Here is a 22,802-nt window from a genome sequence, read left to right as displayed (position 1 = left end):
AAAAAAAAAAAAAAAAAAAAAGACTTGTGTCTATTATTTTGCTGTTTTCTATTTGCCCTATATGCTCTTTTCTTCTTTTTCTGCCTTATTTTTTATTAACCATTTTTTATAATTCCACTTTATTTCCTTTATTGATTAGCTACAATTCTCTTATTTTAGTGGTTTAAAAATCATATGGCAGATGCTCCTGACAGCAATAACTCAAGCATACCCTGACAATGACCCTATGGTCTAAGTAGAATGTGTGTTCAGACTTCCAAGCTAAGGAAAGTGGGAGTGGCCAACCCAGAGATCTGCTCCTTATCTAGGAAGGACATCTGAACATCTGAACCTCTGGCCCATTCTTGGAATGCAGGCTGTACAGAGGATCAAGGTCCTTCGTTCCGGGTTAAATGGAGGTTGTTAGGAGGAGGCTGCTAAGTGAAAATGCTATATAATCTGCATGCTTTTTACAAACAGTATAATTGGTTTTCGTGTCCAGCCCACTGCTCCTGGACCACCCAGCATATAAGTCCTCAATAAACCCTGTGTCTCATTCACTGGCTCCAGGTTTCTTCCACTTCTCAGACACAGTGCCATCCCTACTGAAATCAATAGGGGTCTAGCACAATTAGCCCAGCAGGAGGTCGGAGAAAATTCCACTTGAGTGCCAAGACAATGGGATTAGGGGAGGAGAAATCCACAAGGGAAATCCTGGGCTGGCTGTCTACATGTATGGGGGGTCTGATAGCCACTATCCTTGATGGGTGGGGCCCACCAGGTGAGTATGGGGATATCCCCGAAATGCCAAAAGATCTGGAAGAACTGCTGCAGGGGGTAGATCCAACTAAGGGAAAGTCAAATGCCCAAGCTGTGGCAGCTGCAGTTGGCTGACCACTCCTGACTGCTTAGAGCAGCCCCCAAGGCTGACCTTGCGGCACAGGCAAGGGTTCACCAGTTACAAGATGAGCTGCAACTAGAGAGATACTAGCTCAGGCTGAAGTGTTGGAGAACTTATTGTCCCACCTGTGGGAACAGGATGACAAAATGGAGACACTGGTTTGTTGCGTAACCTGTTTGAAGGGTCACTGACTGCCACATGGAGTTAGAACTATCATGACTAAATTGTCCTGGGACCCTAAGTCCTGGGACCCCGTGGAGAGATCTAGTGGCGAGGAGGATGAGGACTGGGATGAGTCCATAGAGGTTCCCATCCTCTCAGCATGTCTGATGGTCACCACCAAGATAAAAGAAGACCAACCACACCCACAGCGGGTAGCCCTAGAAGACTTGCCTGCTCCTGAAAGAACGCAGAACACCACAATGCAGGATTATACTGCTCTGAAATTGGTGAAGCTGGGAAATAAGTTCAGACAGAGTGGGAGAGAGTCAATCCACCCTCCCTGGGATTTTACACTCTCCCAGTTAGTAGAAATGGATTTTGAATGTTCCCGACGCAGATAATGGTAAATGTTTGAGGTGATGAATATGCTAATTACCTGATTCGATCATTATGCATTGTATACAAGTACTGAAACATCACACTGTACCTCATAAATATGTACAATTATTATATGGCAACTAAAAAAAAAAAAGAAGAAAAGATTTCTCAGGTCGGTTCTTGCACTCCATGGGGGAAGGGCCGAGAATAAAATACACAGGTCACACCTATTTTACATCCTACTCCCCAACCCCCTGTACTTCTAAAATAACGAATCCCAGTCTTCCTTGTGCAAGGGGACAATCATCCTCTCACAGAACATTATAATGCCCCCCACTGTCTTACTCTGGCCGCTTGCAAAGCATCACAGAGCTCCCAATTCCCTTGGTATTATAAACCAGGCGCCAGGCCATTGCCAGGGGTGGTGCTCTCAGAATGACACAACTTCCTGTGTCTTACTAAATGGCTTCCCCTTTCTTGTACCCACTAAACATCTCACCTGTTGCCCATAGATAGGGTGCAGCAAACCGCTTCACCAGCTGGGTGCACACGGTGACCTCTTTCCAGAACACAACAGACTATTGGGTCTGCAGAGAGCTGCCCCTCTCCTCCACAATGGACCTGCCATGGCACATCCACGCTGCTACCTTGAGCACCTGGAGTCATGTCTATAGTCGGCATGATGAGCCTCACCCACTTCCCTTCAGCACCACCACCACATTATGCAGTGAGTTTCCCACCATCGATGAGACAAGATAACATATTTTCCACCTAGTATGGGAGAAGGTTAATGCTACCCCAGCTGTGGGGTATGCTGAACACGATGGACAAGGGTGAGTAACAAGAGTGCAGACACAGGTAGTACGTCACGCACCCTTACGTACTGAAAGGCATGATAATAACATGTCACAAGCTAAACCCATAATATGAATGGCTACCCCCACAGCAATGCAACCAGTCCCTTCAAATAGCCAATAACATGTGGCTAGGGTGGCACAGTGACTGTCTCCATGTGGGGGCCCATGCTCTCCCCTTGGGGATGGCTACGGGTAGATGGCAACCACAGCTGGCCTTACTTACCCTATAATTGGGCTGGTAGGTGCACCTGGGGTCGTCCTCACCTGCTGGACACATTGTGTCCCATTGAGACACCAGTCCTACGAACTGGGAGAGTGTAAAAGCCAGGCGCTTCCAGAAGTGTGCATTCTGGTGGTTCTACCCCTTGGTCATTTTTGCCCCCAAGTGGCAACAATAGGCACAGAGCTGCAAGTTGGAGACCTCACTAAACATACGGCTGCAGCCTTCAAGGATACCTGCGCCATGCCATTACTCTTCTCACTGGGCAACTGTGTAAAATCGCATGGTCCTGGATACCTTAACTGCTGCCCCGGGTGGAAGTTGCACGTTAATTAAAATCAAATGTTGTGTATATATCCCTATTACTCTCACATTATAACCGGGGCTATGTGAACCCTAGAAACCCATATTTCAGCTATAGAATCTCTATCTTATCAACTTCCAAGTGCTTGGAAAAGCTTTCTGTAGAGGATGATTGGACTATGCTTGTCATTGTCTTTTGTTGCTGTAGTTTCTAATGCTGCTGCAGCATCTGGCAGCAATGCTCCTGCACATACCTTGCCCCAGGGAAGTTGCAGAGAATGACGTGATAAGAATGTGGGGGCCATTCGAGGGTATGCTGGACTGCAGTGTATGGCAGACACACCTGACAGCAGTAACTCCAGCACCCCCTGAGAATAATCCCACGGTCTAAGAAGACTGTGTGTTCAGAGTTCTGAGGTAAGGAATCCAGGAGTGGCCAATCCAGAAATGCACTCCTTATCTATAAAGGCCATGTGAACTCCTGGTCCATTCCTTGGAAGCAGAGGCTATACAGGGAATCGAGGCCCTTTCTTTTTGGTAAAATGGAGGGTCCCAGGTGGAGACTGCTAAATGAAAACGCTATGTATCACCTGCATGCTTTTTACAAATAGTAGTGGTTTGTTTTCCTGTCCAGCCAGCCATTCCTGGACTGCCCTGCATGTAGGTCTTCAATAAACCCCATGTCTCATTCACTATTCCAGATCTCCTTCGGCCTTTTAGACATGGTGCCATCCTTAATGAAGTCAGTAGGGGACTGGCACCAGTATATACCTTTTTATTAGTCTCCCTTCAAGTGATATTACACCACTTCACATATAAGAACTGTATCATAGTACACTTTCATCTCTCCTCTCCCAATCTTCACACCACTGTCATGCATTTTACTTTTAAATATGTTATAAACTCCAAAATACATCATTTTTTGTCTATTGAAATACTCAATTATTATTAATCAGGGTTCTCCAAAGGAACAAAACCAAAAGGATATATATGTCTGTGTGTGGTGGGTGGGTGTGTGTGTGCACACGTGCATGTGTGCACCTATGAGTTTTCTGGGTTTTGAGATGGGGTCTCGCTGTCGCCCAGGAGTGCAGTGGTGCAATCACAGCTCACTGCGGCCTCAACCTCCTGGGCTTAAGCCATCCTCCTGCTGTGGCCTCCCAAGTAACTGGGACTACAGGCACACACTCAGCTAATTATTTTATTTTTTGTAGAGACACGGTCTATGTTGCCCAGGCTGGCCTCGAACTCCTGGCCTCAAGCAATCCTCCTAACTCAGCCTCCCAAAGCACTGGGATTACAGATGTGAGCCACCACACCCAGCCAGTGCATGAGATTTAATATAAGGAACCGGCTTATGTGATCATTGCTACCGACAAGTCCAAATCTGCTGTGTGAGTTGGCAGGCTCAAGACCCAGATAGAGCCAGTGTTCCAGTTTGAAGGCCACTAGGCAGGAAGAGCCAATGCTGCAAGTGAAGTCCAAGGCAGTATGCTGTAGAACTCCATCTTGCTCAGGGAAAGGTCAGTCTTTTTTTCTATTCAAGCCTTCAACTGATTAGATGAGGCTCACCCACATTATGAAGGGCCATCTACACATGCCTACTGACTTAAATGCTAATCTTATCCAAAATCACCCTCACAAAAACACCCAAAATAATTTTTGACCAATATCTGGGCACTCTGTGGCCCAGTCAAGTTGACATATAAACTTACCATCGCAATTCCTTTTTAAAGGAATAAATAATGACAATAATATATATTTATTCATGTCATTACCATTTCTGGTGCTCTTTTATTCCTTTGTGTAGAGAGATTTCCATCTGGCATTTTCCTTCTGTCTGAAGGACTTCCTTTAACATTTCTTGAAGTGTCAGTCTGCTGTAAACTCTTTCTTTTAAGCTTTAGTTTATCTCAAAACTTATTTATTGCACCTTTGTTTCTGAAGGATATTTTTTGCCAGTTCTAGAACTCTAGGTTAACAGTTTTTTCTTTCAGGACTTTAAAGAGTTTGCTCACTTGCATTGTTTCCAATGAGAAGTGTAATGTCAACTTTGCCTTTGTTCCACTGCAAGTAACTGTCCTTTCTCCTGGTCGCATTTAAGATTTTCTTTTTACCACTGGTTTCAAGCAAGTTATGATGAGCCTTGGCGTATTTTTCTTCATATTTCTCATACTTAGGGTTTGTTGAGCATCTTGGATCTGTGGACTTAGTTTTTATTATATTCAGAAAATCTTTGGTCATTATTTTTTAAAGTATTTTTCCTATTCCATCCCCATCCCCACTCCTCTCTTTCAGGGACTCCAATCACCATAGATAATAAGGCTGCATAAAGTTGTCCCACAGGTCACTGATGCTCTTTGTGTTTTTGTAAATTCTTTTATTCCGTGTATGTTTCATTTTTTGTAGTTTCCATTGCTGTCTTCAAGTTCACCAATTTTTTTTTTTGTAATATTTAATCAACTATTAATCCCATCCAGTGCATTCTTCACCTTAATCACCACATTTTTCATCTTTAAAACTTTGATCTGGTCTCTACATACCTCTTTACAGATACACTCATAATAAATGTTTTAATGTCCTTCCATGCTTATTCTAACATCTGTGTCAATTCTAGGTCAGTTTCAGTTGATTATTTTCCTCTATTATGGGTCACTGCTTTCCTGTCTTTTTGCATGCATGATAATATTTGACTGTTGGCCAGGCTGGTCTCCAACTCCTGACCTCAAATGATCCACCTGCCTTGACCTCCCAAAGTGCTGGGATTACAGGCATGCACCACCATGCCCGGCCTACAACATGGTTCTTAATCAAACATGTGCACATGAGAATCGCCAGCACAGCTTCAAGAGCATGTACATGCACGCCTTGGTGTGTCCCTGGGTTTATTTTCAGTCTGTCTTACACTCTTATCAACCTCAACCTCTATCTTTCCTCAAAATACACCTTGCTCTTTAGCCTCATTGGATACCCACCCCTCCATTTTCTCCACACCTTAGGTCATGCTGCTGCCTCTGCTTGAAACAGTCATCCCCGTTTTCCACCTGCCAAACTCCTACTAATCCCTCAAATCTCAAAACTGTCACCTCTGCTGTGAAAACTTTCCCATCTCACCCCCAACACAGCCCTTCCTCTGGACTTCTGTAACATTTTACTCCTCCTGCCAGCAAACACTGGCTCCTACTATATCACAGTGAGTGCCGTGTGTGTGTGTCTCCAATGTGCTTATGAACTCATAAAGAAGTGAACAGGTCTCTTTCTTTTTGTATCACTAGCACCTCATAACGGTGTGTTAAATAAACGTTTCTTGAATGAAGTGTATACCCACTTATTAACCACCTTTCCTGACACTCTATTAGCTGCATGTTGTTTCCTCTTTCCTCTTCAGACTTCTCTCTTTATTCTCTTACTTGAAAGATTTCTAAGGAGCCCCAAGTCCTCCTAGAAATTCTGCTCACCTTGGAACTGCTTTAGCATTTCCTTCATCAATGGTATCTGGCACACTGTCTTCACCTTTACAGCTTCAAGAGAATAATTCATATCCTGGATCTCACTCCTAAGAAGGTAGAGAAGACTGCTCTTAGGGGACAACTAGGGTAGCCAGGACCCCCACTCCCAGTCAAACGTTCTTAGCCCAAAGTTCAGATGGCTTTTGTTCCCATTCCTCCTCGCAGAAGCAATCGGGAGAATTTTTCCTCAGATCCCCTCTTAGGGTGTGCCCAGACTGACCTATGGAGCCTAGGCCTTGTTTCCCTTCTGCTCAGCCTGTATCTTTACCATGCCACCCAGGTCCCCATAAGAGAACAGGAGCACATACCTGGTCAACACTTCTTTTGGATTCTGTGAAAAGAAGGAAGACATAAGCAAGTTACGAACCTTCTCCTGGAGACCTAGGACACAACTGTGTGAGCAGGTATTTTCTGACAGTTGCTTTTGCTCATGTCACATATGATCTCCTGCTGCCAAAGCCAACGGATTGACAGAATCTGGTCCTTTCTTTCACGTGGCCCCTCTGCACTATTCGACAATGCTGCCCGTGCCCCTACTCTTTCTCCTTTGGCACCATAACATGAACTGGCTCCTGGCTTCCCGCCGGCCTCCCCAACTAGTCTCAATCACAGAGCCTGCTCCTTTGCCTGCCTTTTGGTAGGTCCTCAGCAGCTCCAGCTTTGAGCTTCCGCTCTTCTCCTTCCCGTTGTTTTACAAGATGGCTTTTAAATTATAATCGCAAGGGATATTTTATCATGTCCAAATCCAAAGAATGTTTTCTATAGGTGAATTTTACTAAACTTTATGGAACTGAAAATACCCTAAGTTGTAGCAGAAAAGAGAAAAATAGAAATTTTCCCAACTGATTTTTCAGAGACTATTATAACCTTGTTCCTTAAGCCATGAAATGAAATAGTAGAAAAAAAAATACATAGACCCATTTTACTTAAAGACATAGATGCAAAAATTCTAAGTAACATATCAGGTAACCAATGGCAACATGTACTTAAAAAATAGAGCTCCTCCAAAAACTTGTAACTCAGCCTAATCAAGAGAAAAACAGACAAATTCCAATAGGGAGGCATCCTACAAAATACCTGACCAGCACTCCTCAAAACTGTCAAGATCATCAAAAACCAGAAAAGTCTCAGCAAATGTCACAACCAAGAGGCACCTAAGGAGAGACAATGGCAACCAAATGTCATCTGGTATCCTAGGCGCGGTTCTGGAAAATGAACACTAGGTAAAAACTGAGGAAATGGAAATAACCTATGAACTCTAGTTAGTAAACAGTATCACTGGTTCATTAATTGTAACAAATGAACCGTATTAACGCTAGATGTTGACGATAGGGGAAACTGGGGGAAGGGGTATGTGGGAACTCTGTCCCATCTTCTTAACTTTTTTGTAAACCTAAATTGTTCATTTAAAAAAAAGAAAATGGTTAATTACCACAGGAAAAGTGCTCAATCTCACTAGTTATCAGGAAAATAGCTTTATCTAGATGGGTGCAGTGGCTCATGCCTGTAATCCCAGCACTTTGGGAGGCTGAGGTGGGGGTATCACTTGAGGTCAGGAGTTCAAGACCAGTTCTGGCCAACAAGATGAAACCCCATCTCTACTAAAAATACAAAAATAGATAGGCGTGATGGCGGGTGTCTGTAATCCCAGCTACTCGGGAGGCTGAAGCACAAGAAATGCTTGAACCTGTGGGGCGGAAGTTGCAGTAAGCCAAGATGGTACCATGCACTCCAGTCTGGGTTACAGAGCAAGCAAGACCCTGTCTAAAAAAATAAAAAAATAAAAGAAAAGAAAAGAAAATAGCTTTATATACACACACACACACACACACACACACACACACACACATATATCCATACACCTTTAGGAAGAGGAAAGGGGTGCTGACTGAGGGCAGAAGATGACATTTTGCACCTTTCAGGATGGCTAAAATTAAAGAACTGACAAATCTAAGTATTGGTGAGGATACAGAGCAACTGGAACTCTAACTTTACACAGTGGTAACAACAGTGTAAACCAGAACAATCACTTTCTACCAGTTTGAAAATGGTTTGGAATCATCTACTAAAGCTGAACACACATATATGTCCTATGACCAGGAATTGTTCTTACAGGTATACAACTAATAGAAATGTATACAAATGTGCACCCAAAAAGATATGTTCTCACATATTCCTGTGTTTTAATAACAACAGAAACATAAATCATCCAAATTTTCCTCAAAAGAAAAATGAATAATATGCTTTGGTATATTAATAAGATGGAATACGACAGTACTACACAGCAGGCACTACTGACATTTTGGGCTGGATAAGTCTTTGCTGGGAGTTGAAGGCAGGCATGTCCTGTGCATTACAGAATGTTTGGCAGCATCCTACACACGAGATGCTGGTAGTAACCACCCTTGAGTAGTGACAACCAAAAATGTCTCTATATAATATCAGATTTTGCCCTCGGAGGGAGCAAAATCACCCTGATTCAAAACACTGGTGTATAGCAATGAAAACAAATACCTACTGCATGGATTCATCTCACAAACGTAATGTGAGCAAAAGAAGCCAGTACAAAATAGAGCATCCTGAAACATACTCACTCAAAAATAAGCACAAGTGCCAGCCGTGGTGGCTCACACATGCAATCCCAGCACTTTGCGAAGCCAAGGCAGGCAGATCCCTCGAGGTCAGGAGTTCGAGACCAGTCTGGCCAACGTGGCAAAACCCCGTCTCTACCAAAAATACAAAAATTAGCCAGGTGTGGTGGCACACGCCTGCAAATCCCAGCAGAATCACTTGAACCCGGGAGGCAGAGGTTGCAGTGAGCCGAGATCGCTCCACTGCACTCCAGCCTTGGCAACACAGCAACACTCCATCTCAAAAAAAAAAAAAAAAAAAGGTAAAAAAAAAAAAAAGCAAGAGTCTGAGAAGTCCAGAGGGAGGCTACCCTTTGAGGAGAAGAGAAGAAGTACCGACTGGTGACATGAGGAAGCTTCTAGAATGCTATATATGTTCTATTTTTTTCACTTGGATAGTAGTTACATGAGTGGTCACTTTGTGATAATCTGTCAAGCTTATGATTTATACATTTTTCTCCACGGGTGTCATCCTTTTTTTTTTTTTTTTTTTAAATAGAGGCAAGGTCTTGCTAAGCTGCCCAGGCTAGTGCAAACTCCTGAGCTCAAGATATCCTCCCACCTCAGCTTCCCAAAATGCTGGGATTACAGGTGTGAGCCACTGCACCTGGCCTTAAAATGTGTTTTAATGTTTATTTTATTATGACAATAAATATGACAACTTGTCAAAATCTGTGGAATACAGAGCAATACTTAAAGGTAAGAGTATAACTTAAATAAACCAGCAAACAAAAGGGTAAATATAAATGAGCCAAGCATTCCAACTCAAGAAGTTGAGAAAACAGCTAGAGAAGAAACCCAAGGACCAATTTAAAAAAAACAGCTGGGGGCAGTGGATCACACCTGTAATCCTCCAACACTTTGGGAGATCAAGGCGGAAAAATTACTTGAGCCCAGCAGCTCGAGGGTGCAGTGAGCTATGAGCACACCACTGCACTCCAGTCTGAGCAACAAAGCAAGACCCTGTCTCAAAACCTAAATAAAATAAATAAAAATAAACAATAAAGAGCAGATATTAATGGTTTCACTGCAGCATTATTTGTAGTGGTGATGGTGTTGGAGGCAACCCGGGTAGTCATCACTGGAGAAAGAAACAGGTAAAATGTGGAAGATGTACATTAGAAGTGGGTCATGGGGTAAAAGTGAAGGAAATCAATTTTTTAAATGGATGGATGGATAGATAGATAAGTACAGTAAGTTCTCTCAGGCTCTGAGATTCTATGTTCCAGTTTCATCTGTTTGTTTTGTTTTGTTTTTTTGGTACGGAGTCTCGCTCTGTGGCCCAAGCTGGAGTGCAGAGGCACAATATCAGCTCACTGCAATCTCTGTCTCCCGGGTTCAAGCGATTCTCCTACCTCAGCCTCCCAAGTAGCTAAGATTACAGGCATGTGCCACCGCCCCCAGCTAATTTTCAGTAGAGAGGGTTTCGCCATGTTGGCCAGTCTGGTCTCAAACTCCTGACCTCAGGTGATCCGCCCACTTCAACCTCCCAAAGTGTTGGTATTACGGGTGTGAGCCACTGCACCCAGCCCCAGTTTCATCTTTTTTAATCGTTTCCCTAACTCTGCATTTCTATTTGCTGATACAACTTTTTGTAAGCATTCTGCTGGTTCACACGTATCTTAGAGGTTTCAGATTCTAAGTAGACGTTAAGCCTGTATTTTAAATGTGTTATTTCAGAGATTCTTTTATGACACACATTCGGATATGTACTAGGAACTTCATTGCTTAAGCATGTTGTAAAACTTTTACATAATTCTTGGAAGTCATTACACTTAATATTAAATGTTAGGTTATACCTATCACATAAAACCTAGCTAGCAATTTCTTATTGATAATAACTAGAGGGTGGGTCCAGGTTTCTGAATTCCTTAAGAGTAGAAGAGAATGTTGTCTCTTCCTTATGAAAAAAAAAAATAGTAATGGTAGACAGAAAATGTTCTTGAGAACACCTTTTAGAGATCCTTTCATCTTCATTCACATGAAATGGAGGAGAGAGAGGTTCTGAGGCATCCAAGACTCAGCATGAATTATTTCAGCAAAAAGAAAAAACAAAATCACAAATGTAGGACCCTAGCCAAAAACTAAAAGAAGCTATAAGGACACTTCAGAACTACAGAGGATATAAAGGTAAAGATCAACTCAAAGGAGGGGCTTTTGATAACAAACTGGCCTAAAGACCCAGACTTAAGTGCTGAGTTAGAATTACAATCTTTTAAAGGTTGCTAGACATTGGAAATTATTTAAATGAAAGTACCACTCAAAATATAGGGATAAGAACAAAGTTTTATCAAGCTGTAATTGTAATGATTAAAAACAAGCGAGAAACATAAGTGTCTCTTCACTATTGACACGATTATGTACTTGGGAGTTTTATGCTTGCTTTATCGTTTAAATAAAGAATTATAAATGTACACATAAGATGAATGAAAAAGTCTTACATGTGCTAAGTTTCAGATCCTAGATGAACTGTGAGACCATGTGAATCAACTTATCTCATATGACCTGAGCTCAGCCTACCTAAGTTTCACATTAATTTCCTTTGAATGGTGAATCTTTGGCTTTTTGGTTGTGTGACAGCACAGAACCAGCAAGAGATAAGACATGTCTATGAAACCCACTCACCAAGAAGGATATTCAGCTCTAAAGACAAGAGGGAGTTCAGTTAGTGAAGACGAGATCATCCCCGCCCGTAACTGTCTCACCTGAAGCAGCTCCAGGGTGGGGGCCTGGCTCTTCTCCCCCACCTCTAAGATGAGCTTCTTCAATGAAGCGATCATTTGATTGAGTTTTAACGTGTTCTCATTCAGCTTCTTCTTTGACTCTTCTTCTTCTTTGTTCAGTCTCTGAAGAAACAGGTCCTCTTCTTCAACCAGGAAGTTGTGCAGCTTTGAAAACTCTGTGCTGATTCTCATTCGCTGACTCTTTATCTTATCCTAAGGCCACATGAGATTTGTTCACTCTTTTTTCCTGCCTGACCCCAGCTACTAAATTCCTTACACAATTCCCCAGTAATCCACAGTCAATCCTAAGCAACCCCTCTTGAAAAGCTCTTGTCCACTCCCCTAAAATTTCCATTACTCCTTTATTTATACTTACTTGATAGCTCTGTACTAGTCATTATAGTATTCATTCATTCTTCCTAACATTTCAGTCTCTACTACTGACAAGTTTTAAACTAAAACAAACTTGCACATCTGCTACTTAGTTTAGCCCTCAGAACACTCATTGAGTTTTGTTAAATCTTTAGGAGTATGAGTGTGTGTGTGTGTGCACATGCGTACCTCCCAACTACAATTAGCCTCCCCGAAAGCAAAGTCCATTCATCTGCTTCCTTCCACAATGCCATGGGCCCAAACCAACTCCAACCTAGGGAGTATATTTAGGAAAAAGTAGGAAGGAGAGGGGTGCTACCTTAAAGTAGAGAGATGGGGATGAAGTGTGTGGAACTCATATCACCTGGTAAGTCACCAAAAGCCACTAGCAGCAGGGACAGCTACTTCCTCTCCTATCCCTGAATCTATAAGGGGCCTGACAACTGAACTGACACCCAGAAAGTTCTTCTTTCAGTCACTATATGGAGGAAACAGAGTTTCTGAGGCATCCAAGACCCTATGTGAACTGCATAACCCCATGACTAAAAGGACCTCAGGAGCAAGAAATGTCCCAGACCAAAAGGACCTCAGGAGCAAGAAATATCCAACCACTTCTGCTATTACCTTCCACTGTGTAGCGTTCTTCACTTCTACATCCTGTAAATGCATGACTTTCTTCATTTTGGACACGAGGTTACGCTGAGATTTAAGAAGTTTCTCCTGCCAGCAGAAACACACACAGGTAAGAAAACATCTCTTCAACCATCATCTTCTTCTTTTTTCTTTTTTTTTTTTTTTTTTTGAGACAAAGTCTCACTTTGTCACCCAGGTTGGACTGCAGTGGCCTGATCACGGCTTACTGCAGCCTCAGCCTCCTGAGCTCAAGTGATCCACCCACCTCAGCCTCCCAAATAGCTGGGACTACAGGCATGCTCCATCAGGTCCAACTAATTTTTTTATGTTTCATAGAGACAAAGTCTCCCTATGTCGCCCAGGTTGGTCTCGAACTCCTGGGCTCAACAGATCCTCCCACCTCAGCCTCCCAAAGTGCTGGGATTACAGGCATGAGTCACCATGCCTGGCAACTTCATTTTTTAAGAGCTAAAAGTCACCTAATCAAAACAGAGAATGAGATTGAGAAAATACTGAAGATGGTCACAGAGGCCTATGATAAGAATTATTCTGGTCTGAAATCATCACAACACTATATTGAGTTTTCCTGGTAAGTTGGCAAAAATAAAAACTGTTAGATTAGCAAATGTCTACTACTGGCAGGGAGAAGGCCTCTGGCACCACAGGAGATCAAAAAGGTGCCATTTTTTGATAGACAACTGGCAGGATTTAACAAAATTTTAAATGTGTAAAATGCTACTTCTAATAATCTATGCAACACAACACTAGCAAAAAAAACCAATATGTAAAGAAATGGTCACTATAGCATTATTCATTATCCACTAATTAGGAATTATTAAATAAATTATGCTATATTGATACTTTGCATCAATTTCAGGTAGCTGTCTATATATTGACATGAAATACACAATAAGTTGAAAGCAAGCCGTAAGACAATATGTATCGTATAATTCTGTTTTGAAAAGAATAAATGTGTGTATGCGCATATATGTTTATCTATGTGTGTGTATTTGTATGTGAAGGCAAGGGAAATCTGGAAGGATTTATACCCAAGTATTAACATTGGTGATTTCCGAGGAAAAAGAATCGCTTACAAATTTGGAGGTGGGGTACTAGAAATTTCATACATTTTTGCTTTAATTTCTACAAGTGGCATATGCCATTTTTGTAATTCAAAAACCCAAGTAAGTTATTAAAAACTAAAGCAAGTCAATCAACATTGACAAATTGGGCTGAGGGGCAGCACCCAATAATAGCAGAATGCCAGCTGCGAGTGCAGAGATGGAAGCAGAAAGGTTAGAGAAACACACAAGAGAAAAACCCACAGGAACTGATGACCAAATGGCTGCAGGAGGAAAAGGTCCAGATTTAGCCCCTCGGTTCTGGTTTAAGTAACTGGATGGACTGTAGGTTATTTATCAAATTAGAAAATATAGGAAGATGAGCAGTGTGTAAATGGGAGGAAGGAAAATAAATTTCACCTAAATAAATCGAGTCTGAGATGCCTATAGGACGTCCAAGTGGGTATGTTAGCAATTAGAGTTGGGAAGGAGATGTATGCTGCAGAAGCAGATTTTGGGATTAAAGCCCAGGTGGCAGCTAGAGCCTCGAGTGAGCGTAAAATCAGCCAGTAAGATTCTATAGAGTAAGAGGATCAAGGCAACAACTGCATTTAAGCCGTATGCAGAGAATAAAATCCTGCAAAGAAGCTAAGGTGAGCAGTTGGTGAAAAACCAAGAGAGAATGGTTTCTCCTATGCCGAAGGAAGAGATCATTTAAACTACAAAACTAGGGAATAGTGTCAAATGCTGGAGGGTGGCCTGGGACAACTTTCTGTAAGTCTGAATATATGTTAAAAAAAAATTTAAAAAATGTAAATAAAACTAAAAGAAAAAACAAGAAATGACAAGAACTAAAAAATAATCTGTACAACTTTTTAAATTGTTCCCTAGAAAACTAACTCTTACTCATAGGTATAACTTTTCATCCAATCATTTACAAGGGACAATGATTAAAATCAAGTTAAATAACTGACAAGGCTGATAACATCAAAGTTGGCAAGGATATGGAGCAACTGGAACTCTTACACAACATCAGTAGGCAAATGAAATGCTACCACCATTTTGGAAAAAGGTTTGGCGTAAAACTAAACGTACATTAATCCTAGGATACAGCAATTCTACTCCTAGATCCAGGAAAAAGGAAAACATGTACCCATAAATAGACCTGTACAAGAATATTCACTGCAAATATTCATTGCAGCTTTATTCACAATAGCTAGAAGCTGGAAACAGCCCAGGTATTCACTGATAGGAAGGTGGATAAATAATAGCAAAAACCACAATTGCATTTGCACCAACCTATACAAAATGGATGAATCTCAAAATCAATATGCTGAGCAAAAGGATCCTACACAAGAATACAGACAATGGAATTCCATTTATATGAAGTTCCGGAACAGGCAAAACCTAATTTGTGTTTGAAAAAAAAAATCAGAATGGTGGTTGCCCTGGTAGGGGAAGGGGGAAGAGAATAACTGGGAAAGGGCATGAAGGAATTCTCTGGATGGTAATATCCTTTATCTTGAGAAGGGCATTTGTCAAAACTCAGCAAATGTACAACTAAGATTTGTGTTTTTCATTGTATTAAATTTTACCCCAAAAAATACCATAGACCAGGCGCAGTGGCTCACCCTAGCATTTTGGGAGGCCAAGGCAGGTGGATCGCTTGAGGCCAAGAGTTCGAGATCAGCCTGGCCAACATGGTAAAATCCTGTCTTTACTAAAATACAAAAGAAATAGCCAGGTGTGGTGGCACAAGCCTGTAATCCAGCTACTTGGGAGGCTGAGGCATGAGAATAGCTTGAACCCAGAGGCAAAGGCTGCAGTGAGCCGAGATCATACCACTGCACTCCAGCCTACAAATAAGACTCCACATATTAAAAAAAAAAAAAAAAAAAAAACATAAACAAATGTTAAATCTGATTAATGATATACCTGCTAAAGTATTTTGTTTGCAATTGAATTTTAAAGGCATCAAAACAAGATAAGATAAGAATTGATGTATTCAGAGATACAGAAAAATGGACAGCGGTGTGATAAAACAGTCAAATGTTAATGGTAGAATATAGATGTGGGTACACTGGTGTTATTACAAAATTCTTCCAACTTTGATGTATGCTTGAAATTTTCATGGTAAAATGAAATAGGAAAACATAAAATTAAATTATAAAAGGGATTTATACAGTTCTGCTAAATGGCACAATACCATCTGTGCTATTTTGTTTCTACCATGATGTTTCTTAACATTATATAAACCATTTACTATCTCTAGTGGTTAGCTTTAATAGGCACATAACCCTGCTACTCTCTCATATAATTTCACTTCTTTATTCAATTAAAACTGCCACTTTGTGGTCACTGTCAAATTTGATGTATATGAGGTTTGTAATGACATATATATTAGCTCCTTCAAATAGGACCAAGCTTTTTTGAAAGTTTTCACTTTTGCTTGATAATGAAAAAATAATAATCTACTAAATAGAGATTTTCTATGTCTTAAAAAGACTTAACAAGTCATTATGCATGAATTCTCTCATATGAGAGAGTTAACTTGACAACCTTGGGGGAAATTACAAAACACCTTCCCTGCAACAACAGAAACTGCCAGGAGGTGGCAGGAGTGCAACACCAAGCATTTCAATCTGGGTTAGAAATACCAGAAATTTTAAAAATCACTTTCTCAGCCAGGCGCGGTGACTCACGCCTGGAATCCCAGCACTTTGGGAGGCCAAGGTGGGCAGATCACGAGGTCAGGAGTTCCACAGCAGCCTGACCAACATGGTGAAACCCCATCTCTATTAAAAATACAAAAAAAAATTAGCCGGGCATGGTGGCACACGCCTGTAATCCCAGCTACTCAGGAAGCTGAGGCAGGAAAATCGCTTGAATCCAGGAGGTGGAGGTTGCAATGAGCCGAGATCGCGCCACTGCACTCCAGTCTGGGCAACAGAGTGAGACTCTATCTCAGAAAAATAAATAAATAAATAAATAAATAAATAAATAAATAAATAAATAAATATAATATTTTTTTAAAAACCATTTTCTCTTCATTTAGCACCAGAAAATTGTACCTATATGAAAACACAAGTATAATAAAAGAGCATACTTTTATAGAATGAAGACATTTACTGACTTGTGATCATGTAGCTCAGACAACATTAAACTTCCAAAGATCTTAGTTTCACTCTAGACCTTCAAACCAGCTGTACGTCTGTGAGCAAGTCAGCCTCACTTATTTCCTGGATCAAAGCTTCCTTACCTATGAAATGAAGACAACTGGACTAAATGTCTCTTAAATACCATCCCAGCTCCTGAGTTCTATGAATTTCAGTCACTGTAACTTTTGCAATCAATCCAAGCTGGTAGGTCTACCTCGGAAATACACCTCAACTCTACCTGCGTGCCAACCCCACTGCCACCACTAGCTTAAGTCACCATCGTCTTTTGTCTGAATTACAATAACCTCCCGACTGCTCTCCCTACTTACAGTCATGTCCTTCTCTCATACAATATCCACAAGGCAGCTGCAGTGACACCATTATAGCTCACTGCAGCCTCAAACTCCTGAGTGCAAGCGATCCTCTAGCCTCAGCCTCCCGAGTAGCTGGGACTAACAGATGTGCATCACCACATCCAGCTAATTTTTGTATTTTTTGTAGAGATGGGATCTCACAGTTGCCTAGGCTGGTCTTGAACTCCTGGACTCAAATGATCCTCCTGCCTCTGCCTCCCAAAGTGCTGGGATCACAGGCATGAGCCACCACACCTGGTCTTAGAATAACTTTTCTAAAAAATAATCAGATATTGTCACTCTCCTGCTCAAGATTCTTCACTGGCTTTCCTCTTCACCAAGAAAATTTGAACACTTCATTGTGGCCCAACATAAGCTGACCACTGCCTACATCTTGTGTCACATCTCATGCCACCTTTCCCCTTGATCCTGGTTCTCCAGGCGCAAAGACCTTCTTCCTGTCCCATAAACATATCCAGCTCTCCCCAGCCTCAGGGCCTCTTCCCACGGTTCCTCAGACGGCAGACTCCGCATCCAGCAAGTTTCAGCTGCAATGTCACCTCCTAAGAGAAGACTGCTCACCTGATTGAAACCCTCTGGCATAGCACTTTCTTTCTGTTTTTTTTTTTTGTTTTTTGTTTTTTTTTGAGATGGAGTCTTGCTTTGTTACCCAGGCTGAAGTGCAGTGACATGATCTCAGCTCACTGCAACCTCTGCCTCCCGGATTCAAGCAATTCTCCTGCCTCAGCCTCCCGACTAGCTGGGATTACAGGCAACCACCGCCGCACCTAGCTGATTTTTGTATTTTTAGTAAAGACAGGGCTTCACCATGTTGGCCAGGCTGGTCTCAAACTCCTGACCTCAAGTGATCCTTGTGCCTCAGCCTCCCAAAGTGCTGGGATTACAGGCGTGAGCCACCGCGCCTGGCCTGGGATGGCACTTTCTTTTTCTTTCCCAGCAGGCCATCACCATCTGTGATTATTTCATTTATTTGTCTGTCTGTCGTCTACCTCCCACCCTCAGCCCAACTGGACTGTGAGCTCCACGGAAAGCCTTTACCTGTCTTGTTCACCACTGGATTCCCAGCGCTGCCTCTGGTGCAGTGCCACAGCATCTGACACAAAACCAGTGCTCAAGAAACATCTTAAATTAATTAACAGAATGGAGGGATTAGCTCCTAGAGTCAGGCATGAAGGAAAAAAGAGCTGCGCTTAGAGGCCTTTTCCATGCAAACCATTTGCATCCAGAGATTTATGAAGCTATTTCTCTTTCTCTTTTTCTCCCCTCATCAAAACGGGTATAGGATGGGGATATTTTCCATGGATTTAGGGAACTTCCAGCTGTCCAACTTTTAAAACATAGTCCATCCATCTGAGTATATGCTGAGAATGGGATGCTTGGAAATAGGGCAGCTTTATCCAGGGGCAGTGTATGTTTTTCTAACTAACTTGGGGTGGGGATGGAATGAAAGGTGGTTGAATAGGGCAGTGACTAAGCAGAGGACAATAGAGAGATGGGCGGGTATTAGGGAATTCTGCCCAGTGACCTGGCTCCTGAACACCTACCCAGTCAATCTTGTGACATTCAGCTCATCCCAGTGTAACCCTTACCCATCCACTCCTGTCCTGTTGGGCCTTGTATTTAATCCTGAAATCCCATCTCTTCTAAGAAGACTTCTCAGATTAGTTGTGGCAGAGTGAAAAGTGTAAAGGATTAGGGGGTTAGAGGACCTCAGTTCAAGCGTAGCCATTTCCTAGCTCTGTGACCTTGGGGGCATGTAACCTCACATCTCTGTGGCATAGTTGCCTCATCTTCAAAAAGGGGATAACAGAATCCACCTAACAGGATGTCTATGAGGATTAAAGAATTACAATATGAAAAATGCTTAGAACTGTGGGTGGTATATAAGAAGTAATGAACAACTGATAGCTATTATTGCTGAAGATGGAAGATTTAAGGGCTGTGTTCCCCTTTCATACCCATACACTTATATTTCCCTCAGCCACCACCCACAAGTATATTTTCCCTTCCATTTATCTGATGGGTCCTCTCTGTGTCTTTTGCTGGCTACTAACCATTGGTGTTTCCCAAGCTTCTCTTTGTGCCTTTTTTTTTACCCTCTATGTGGTCCCCCTAGGAGAATCTCATCTTCTTACTTCTTCCATGACTTCAAGAATAGGCTGAGGATTCTAAAATATTATCTCTAGCCTCCAAGGCACCCCACCTCCTGTCCCTCTTCCTTGGACTTCCTGTCACAGTTATTTTACACTCAGTACATTCCACAACGAGCATGGGATCTTCTGTCCTAAGACTATGCTTCCTCCTGTGTACCTGAACTCGGTTAACCTGACAGTCATCTACCTGCCATCTGAAGCAGAAACCTGGACTACCATCCAAGACTCCTCTCTCTCTCGCACCCACCAAGTCTAACTGATCACCAAGTCATTCAACTCCAGCTCATAATCACTCCATCCCTCCCTCTCCATCATCCCTGCCCCGAACTAATTCAGGTCCTTATTACCTCCTGCTTAAAATGGTACAACAGCAGCCTAATTAGTCTTCGTGGATGTCAAAGTTATCTGACTAAAACAAAAAAACTGATCATATCATTCCCTGCCTTAAAACCCTTTAATAACTCGCCACTGCCTGAAAGAGAAAGTTCAATCTTTTTACTATAGCAAACAAGATCCTTCGTGATAAGGCCCTGCCTTTTTCTTCAAGCTGGCGGCCCACCATCCTCCCTCCCATGCTCCATGCTCCAGAAGTACTGAGCAACCTCCAGTCCTCTCACACATCACATGCTATTCCACTCCACCACATTTGGAATATAGTGTTTCTTTGGCCTGAAATACCCTCTCTCCTACCTCTACTCATCCTTCAAGAGCTAACACATTCAACTCCTCAATGGAGCCTTTCCTCACTCCTCAGTGATCACTCTGACCTCAGACCTTCTGTACACTTGGTAAATACTTCAGCAACTCTCACACACACTGAAATTAATGTTCTACACACTTAAGTTCTTTATAAGGCCCACGTCTTTCTCATCCATTTATGTCCAGATGCTAAAACAATGTTTGGCAAATAGTAAGCATCAATAAAGGTCACTGAGTAAAGGAATGAAGGTACACTTTCTAGTCCAGCTTTGCATGTTTCCTGTTCATAATCAGCTGGTACAACTGTACAGTATTTTACAGTTTCCAAACATTTTCACTATGTCATTAAATTCATGTGTTTGGCCAGGTAAGGTGGCTCACGCCTATAATCCCAGCACTTCGGGAGGCCAAGGTGGGTGGATCACCTGAGGTCAGGAGTTTGAGACCAGCCTGACCAACATAGTGAAACCCCATCTTTACTAAAAATACAAAATTAGCCGGGCATGGTGGCGGGTGCCTGTAATCCCAGCTACTCGGGAGGCTGAGGCAGGAGAATCACTTGAACCTGGGAGGCAGAGGTTGCAGTGAGTTGAGATCACACCACTGCACTCCAGCCTGGGTAACAAGAGCGAAACTCCGTCTCAAAAACAATAATAATAAAATAAATAAATACATTCGTGTGTTCATGTACTTACTGCATATCAATTCTGCTGGAGACCACTGGAGTTACACCATCAGTAATGGGAGGGGGTGGGGCTACTCTGGAAAGGATGATCAGGGAAGGTCTTCGAGCTAAAAGCTAAAAGGATCTAAAGGATAGATGTGGGTAGAGAAAGAGAACAGACTTGAAACAAAAGCAAGAAAGCCAGTATGGCTGAAGCAGAGTAAGGTAAAGTGACTTATTTAACTGAAGCTTCTTAACCCATGAGATAGATAGGACAGATAATCCCCAAATTCAAATGTTACATGATTTTCCCAACTGATGAATGAAGCTAGTAATAAGCCAGGCTCATCATTACAAGCCAGGCTTTTCCCAAATCATCAGTTGTCTATGACATTCACAGATACAGACAGGCACTGTCCAATGCAGTATCCATTTAGCCATACAAGCACTTGAAATGTGGATATTCCAAACTGCTATGTGTTGAAAACGTAAAATACACACCAATTTCAGGCCTATTATGAAAAAGGAGTATAAAATATCTCATTGAGGCCGGGCAGAGTGGCTTACACCTATAATCTCAGCACTATGGGAGGCCAAGCCGGGCGGATCACTTGAGGTCAGGAGTTCGAGATCAGCCTGGCCAACATGGTGAAACCCCTACTAAAAAAACAAAAATTAACCGGGTGTGGTGGAGTGTGCCTCTAATCCCAGCTACTCGGGAGGCTGAGACAGGAGAATTGCTTGAAACCCGGAGGTGGATGCAGCAGTGAGCCAAGATCGCACCACTGTGCTCCAGCCTGGGCAACAAAGTTGAGACTCCGTCTCAAAAAAAAAAAAAAAAAAAAAAACTCATTGATAATTTTCATCCCAACTTTGAATATTTGGGGTAATCAGATTAAATAAAATATATTATTAAAATTAATGTCACCTCGTTTCCTTATCTTACTAGAAAGATTTTAAATTACATATGTGGTTTCTATTGGACAGCAGCGGCATACACCCTCTCAGTATGTTTTTCTTTATTAGGAGCTCCCCAAGGGCCAGTTTCTTGAAACTTCTGCACAATGATTGCTGAGGGATTTGCACCTCCCCTCCTCTCATTCCAGTTTTAACCCCAGCTCTGAAATTTGTGTGTTGCTTAACTTCTCTGAGTTTCAGGGGCTTTTCATGCCATCCAATAGGAATGACGGCCACTTCGTGGCTCTTTCAGGAGAATTAAGTAAACTTTATTGGGCAATACTGGCAGCCCCGTCATCGTCACCGCGACAGCCAGCTCACCCGGTAGCTCTCGAAGGCCTCGTCGATGGGCGCCATGGCGTGGGTCTGGTGCTCCTGGGACTCCCTGCATACCAGGCACACGGGTCGCTGGTCGTCCTCGCAGAAGAGCCGCAGCGGCTCCCAGTGGCGGCTGCAAAGGCCCGGGGGCACGGGGCCCAGGCGCCGGCGCCGCGTCTTCTCCGTCAGCCTGGCCAGGGCCCAGTTGGGTCGCAGCGCAGCGGGCGCCGATGGGTGCCGGCATTCGGGGCAGGGGAACGGGCCTCCGCCCGGCGCCCAACTGCGGTGCAGGCAGCCGCGGCAAAAGTTGTGGCCGCACTCGATGGACACCGGGTCCTGGAAATACTCCAGGCAGATGGGGCAGGTCAACTCCTCCTGGAGGTCCTCAGCTTCCATGCTGCTTCCCTGCCGCGGAGCCGCAGTCCGACGTGAGGCGAGGGAGAGGCCAGCAAGCTGCGAACGTCCGCGGGTAGACCAGACGACTCCCGAACCACCGCCACCACCTCACGTAAGAGGGTACTGCGCAGTGTCTCTTCCGGGGTTCAGGACCCAAAAGCAACGCGCGCACATTGCCCGGCCTGAGCGCGCAAGACCGGAAGCTGCTGGGTCTCCGCGCCGGAAGCGCGCGAGGGTTGGCCCAGGCCTAGGCGCGGGGCAGGACGGAACCGTTGAGCGGCTCCTCCAAACAGGTGTAGAGACCCAGAAATGCCCGTGGAAGGCTAGAGAGGACTTGGGCAAGGCATTAGGGCTG

General features: G+C 43.0%; 1 protein-coding gene and 1 long non-coding RNA gene across 2 annotated transcripts in view; both read right to left on the bottom strand.

Moving 5' to 3' along the window:
- Positions 1-1,506, bottom strand: part of LOC112621494 — a 6,853-nt gene extending 5,347 nt beyond the window's left edge. Inside the window, exon 1 of the long non-coding RNA XR_003118739.1 lies at positions 25-1,506. This is a non-coding gene — a long non-coding RNA (uncharacterized LOC112621494). The remainder of the gene's footprint in view (positions 1-24) is intronic.
- Positions 1-22,622, bottom strand: part of TRIM4 (tripartite motif containing 4) — a 32,406-nt gene extending 9,784 nt beyond the window's left edge. The window contains 7 exon segments of the mRNA XM_025380955.1: positions 6,259-6,356; positions 6,618-6,640; positions 11,645-11,875; positions 12,659-12,754; positions 19,761-19,801; positions 19,804-19,822; positions 22,055-22,622. Coding sequence (XP_025236740.1) covers positions 6,259-6,356; positions 6,618-6,640; positions 11,645-11,875; positions 12,659-12,754; positions 19,761-19,801; positions 19,804-19,822; positions 22,055-22,447 — 901 coding nt within the window. The 5' untranslated portion in view covers positions 22,448-22,622.
- Between the last annotated feature and the right edge of the window lie 180 nt (positions 22,623-22,802).

Source organism: Theropithecus gelada, chromosome 3 (assembly GCF_003255815.1).
Source record: "Theropithecus gelada isolate Dixy chromosome 3, Tgel_1.0, whole genome shotgun sequence".
Taxonomy (NCBI): Eukaryota; Metazoa; Chordata; class Mammalia; order Primates; family Cercopithecidae; genus Theropithecus; species Theropithecus gelada.
The sequence above is the reverse complement of the archived record's forward strand: the minus strand, read 5'-3'. Positions and strand labels throughout refer to the sequence as shown.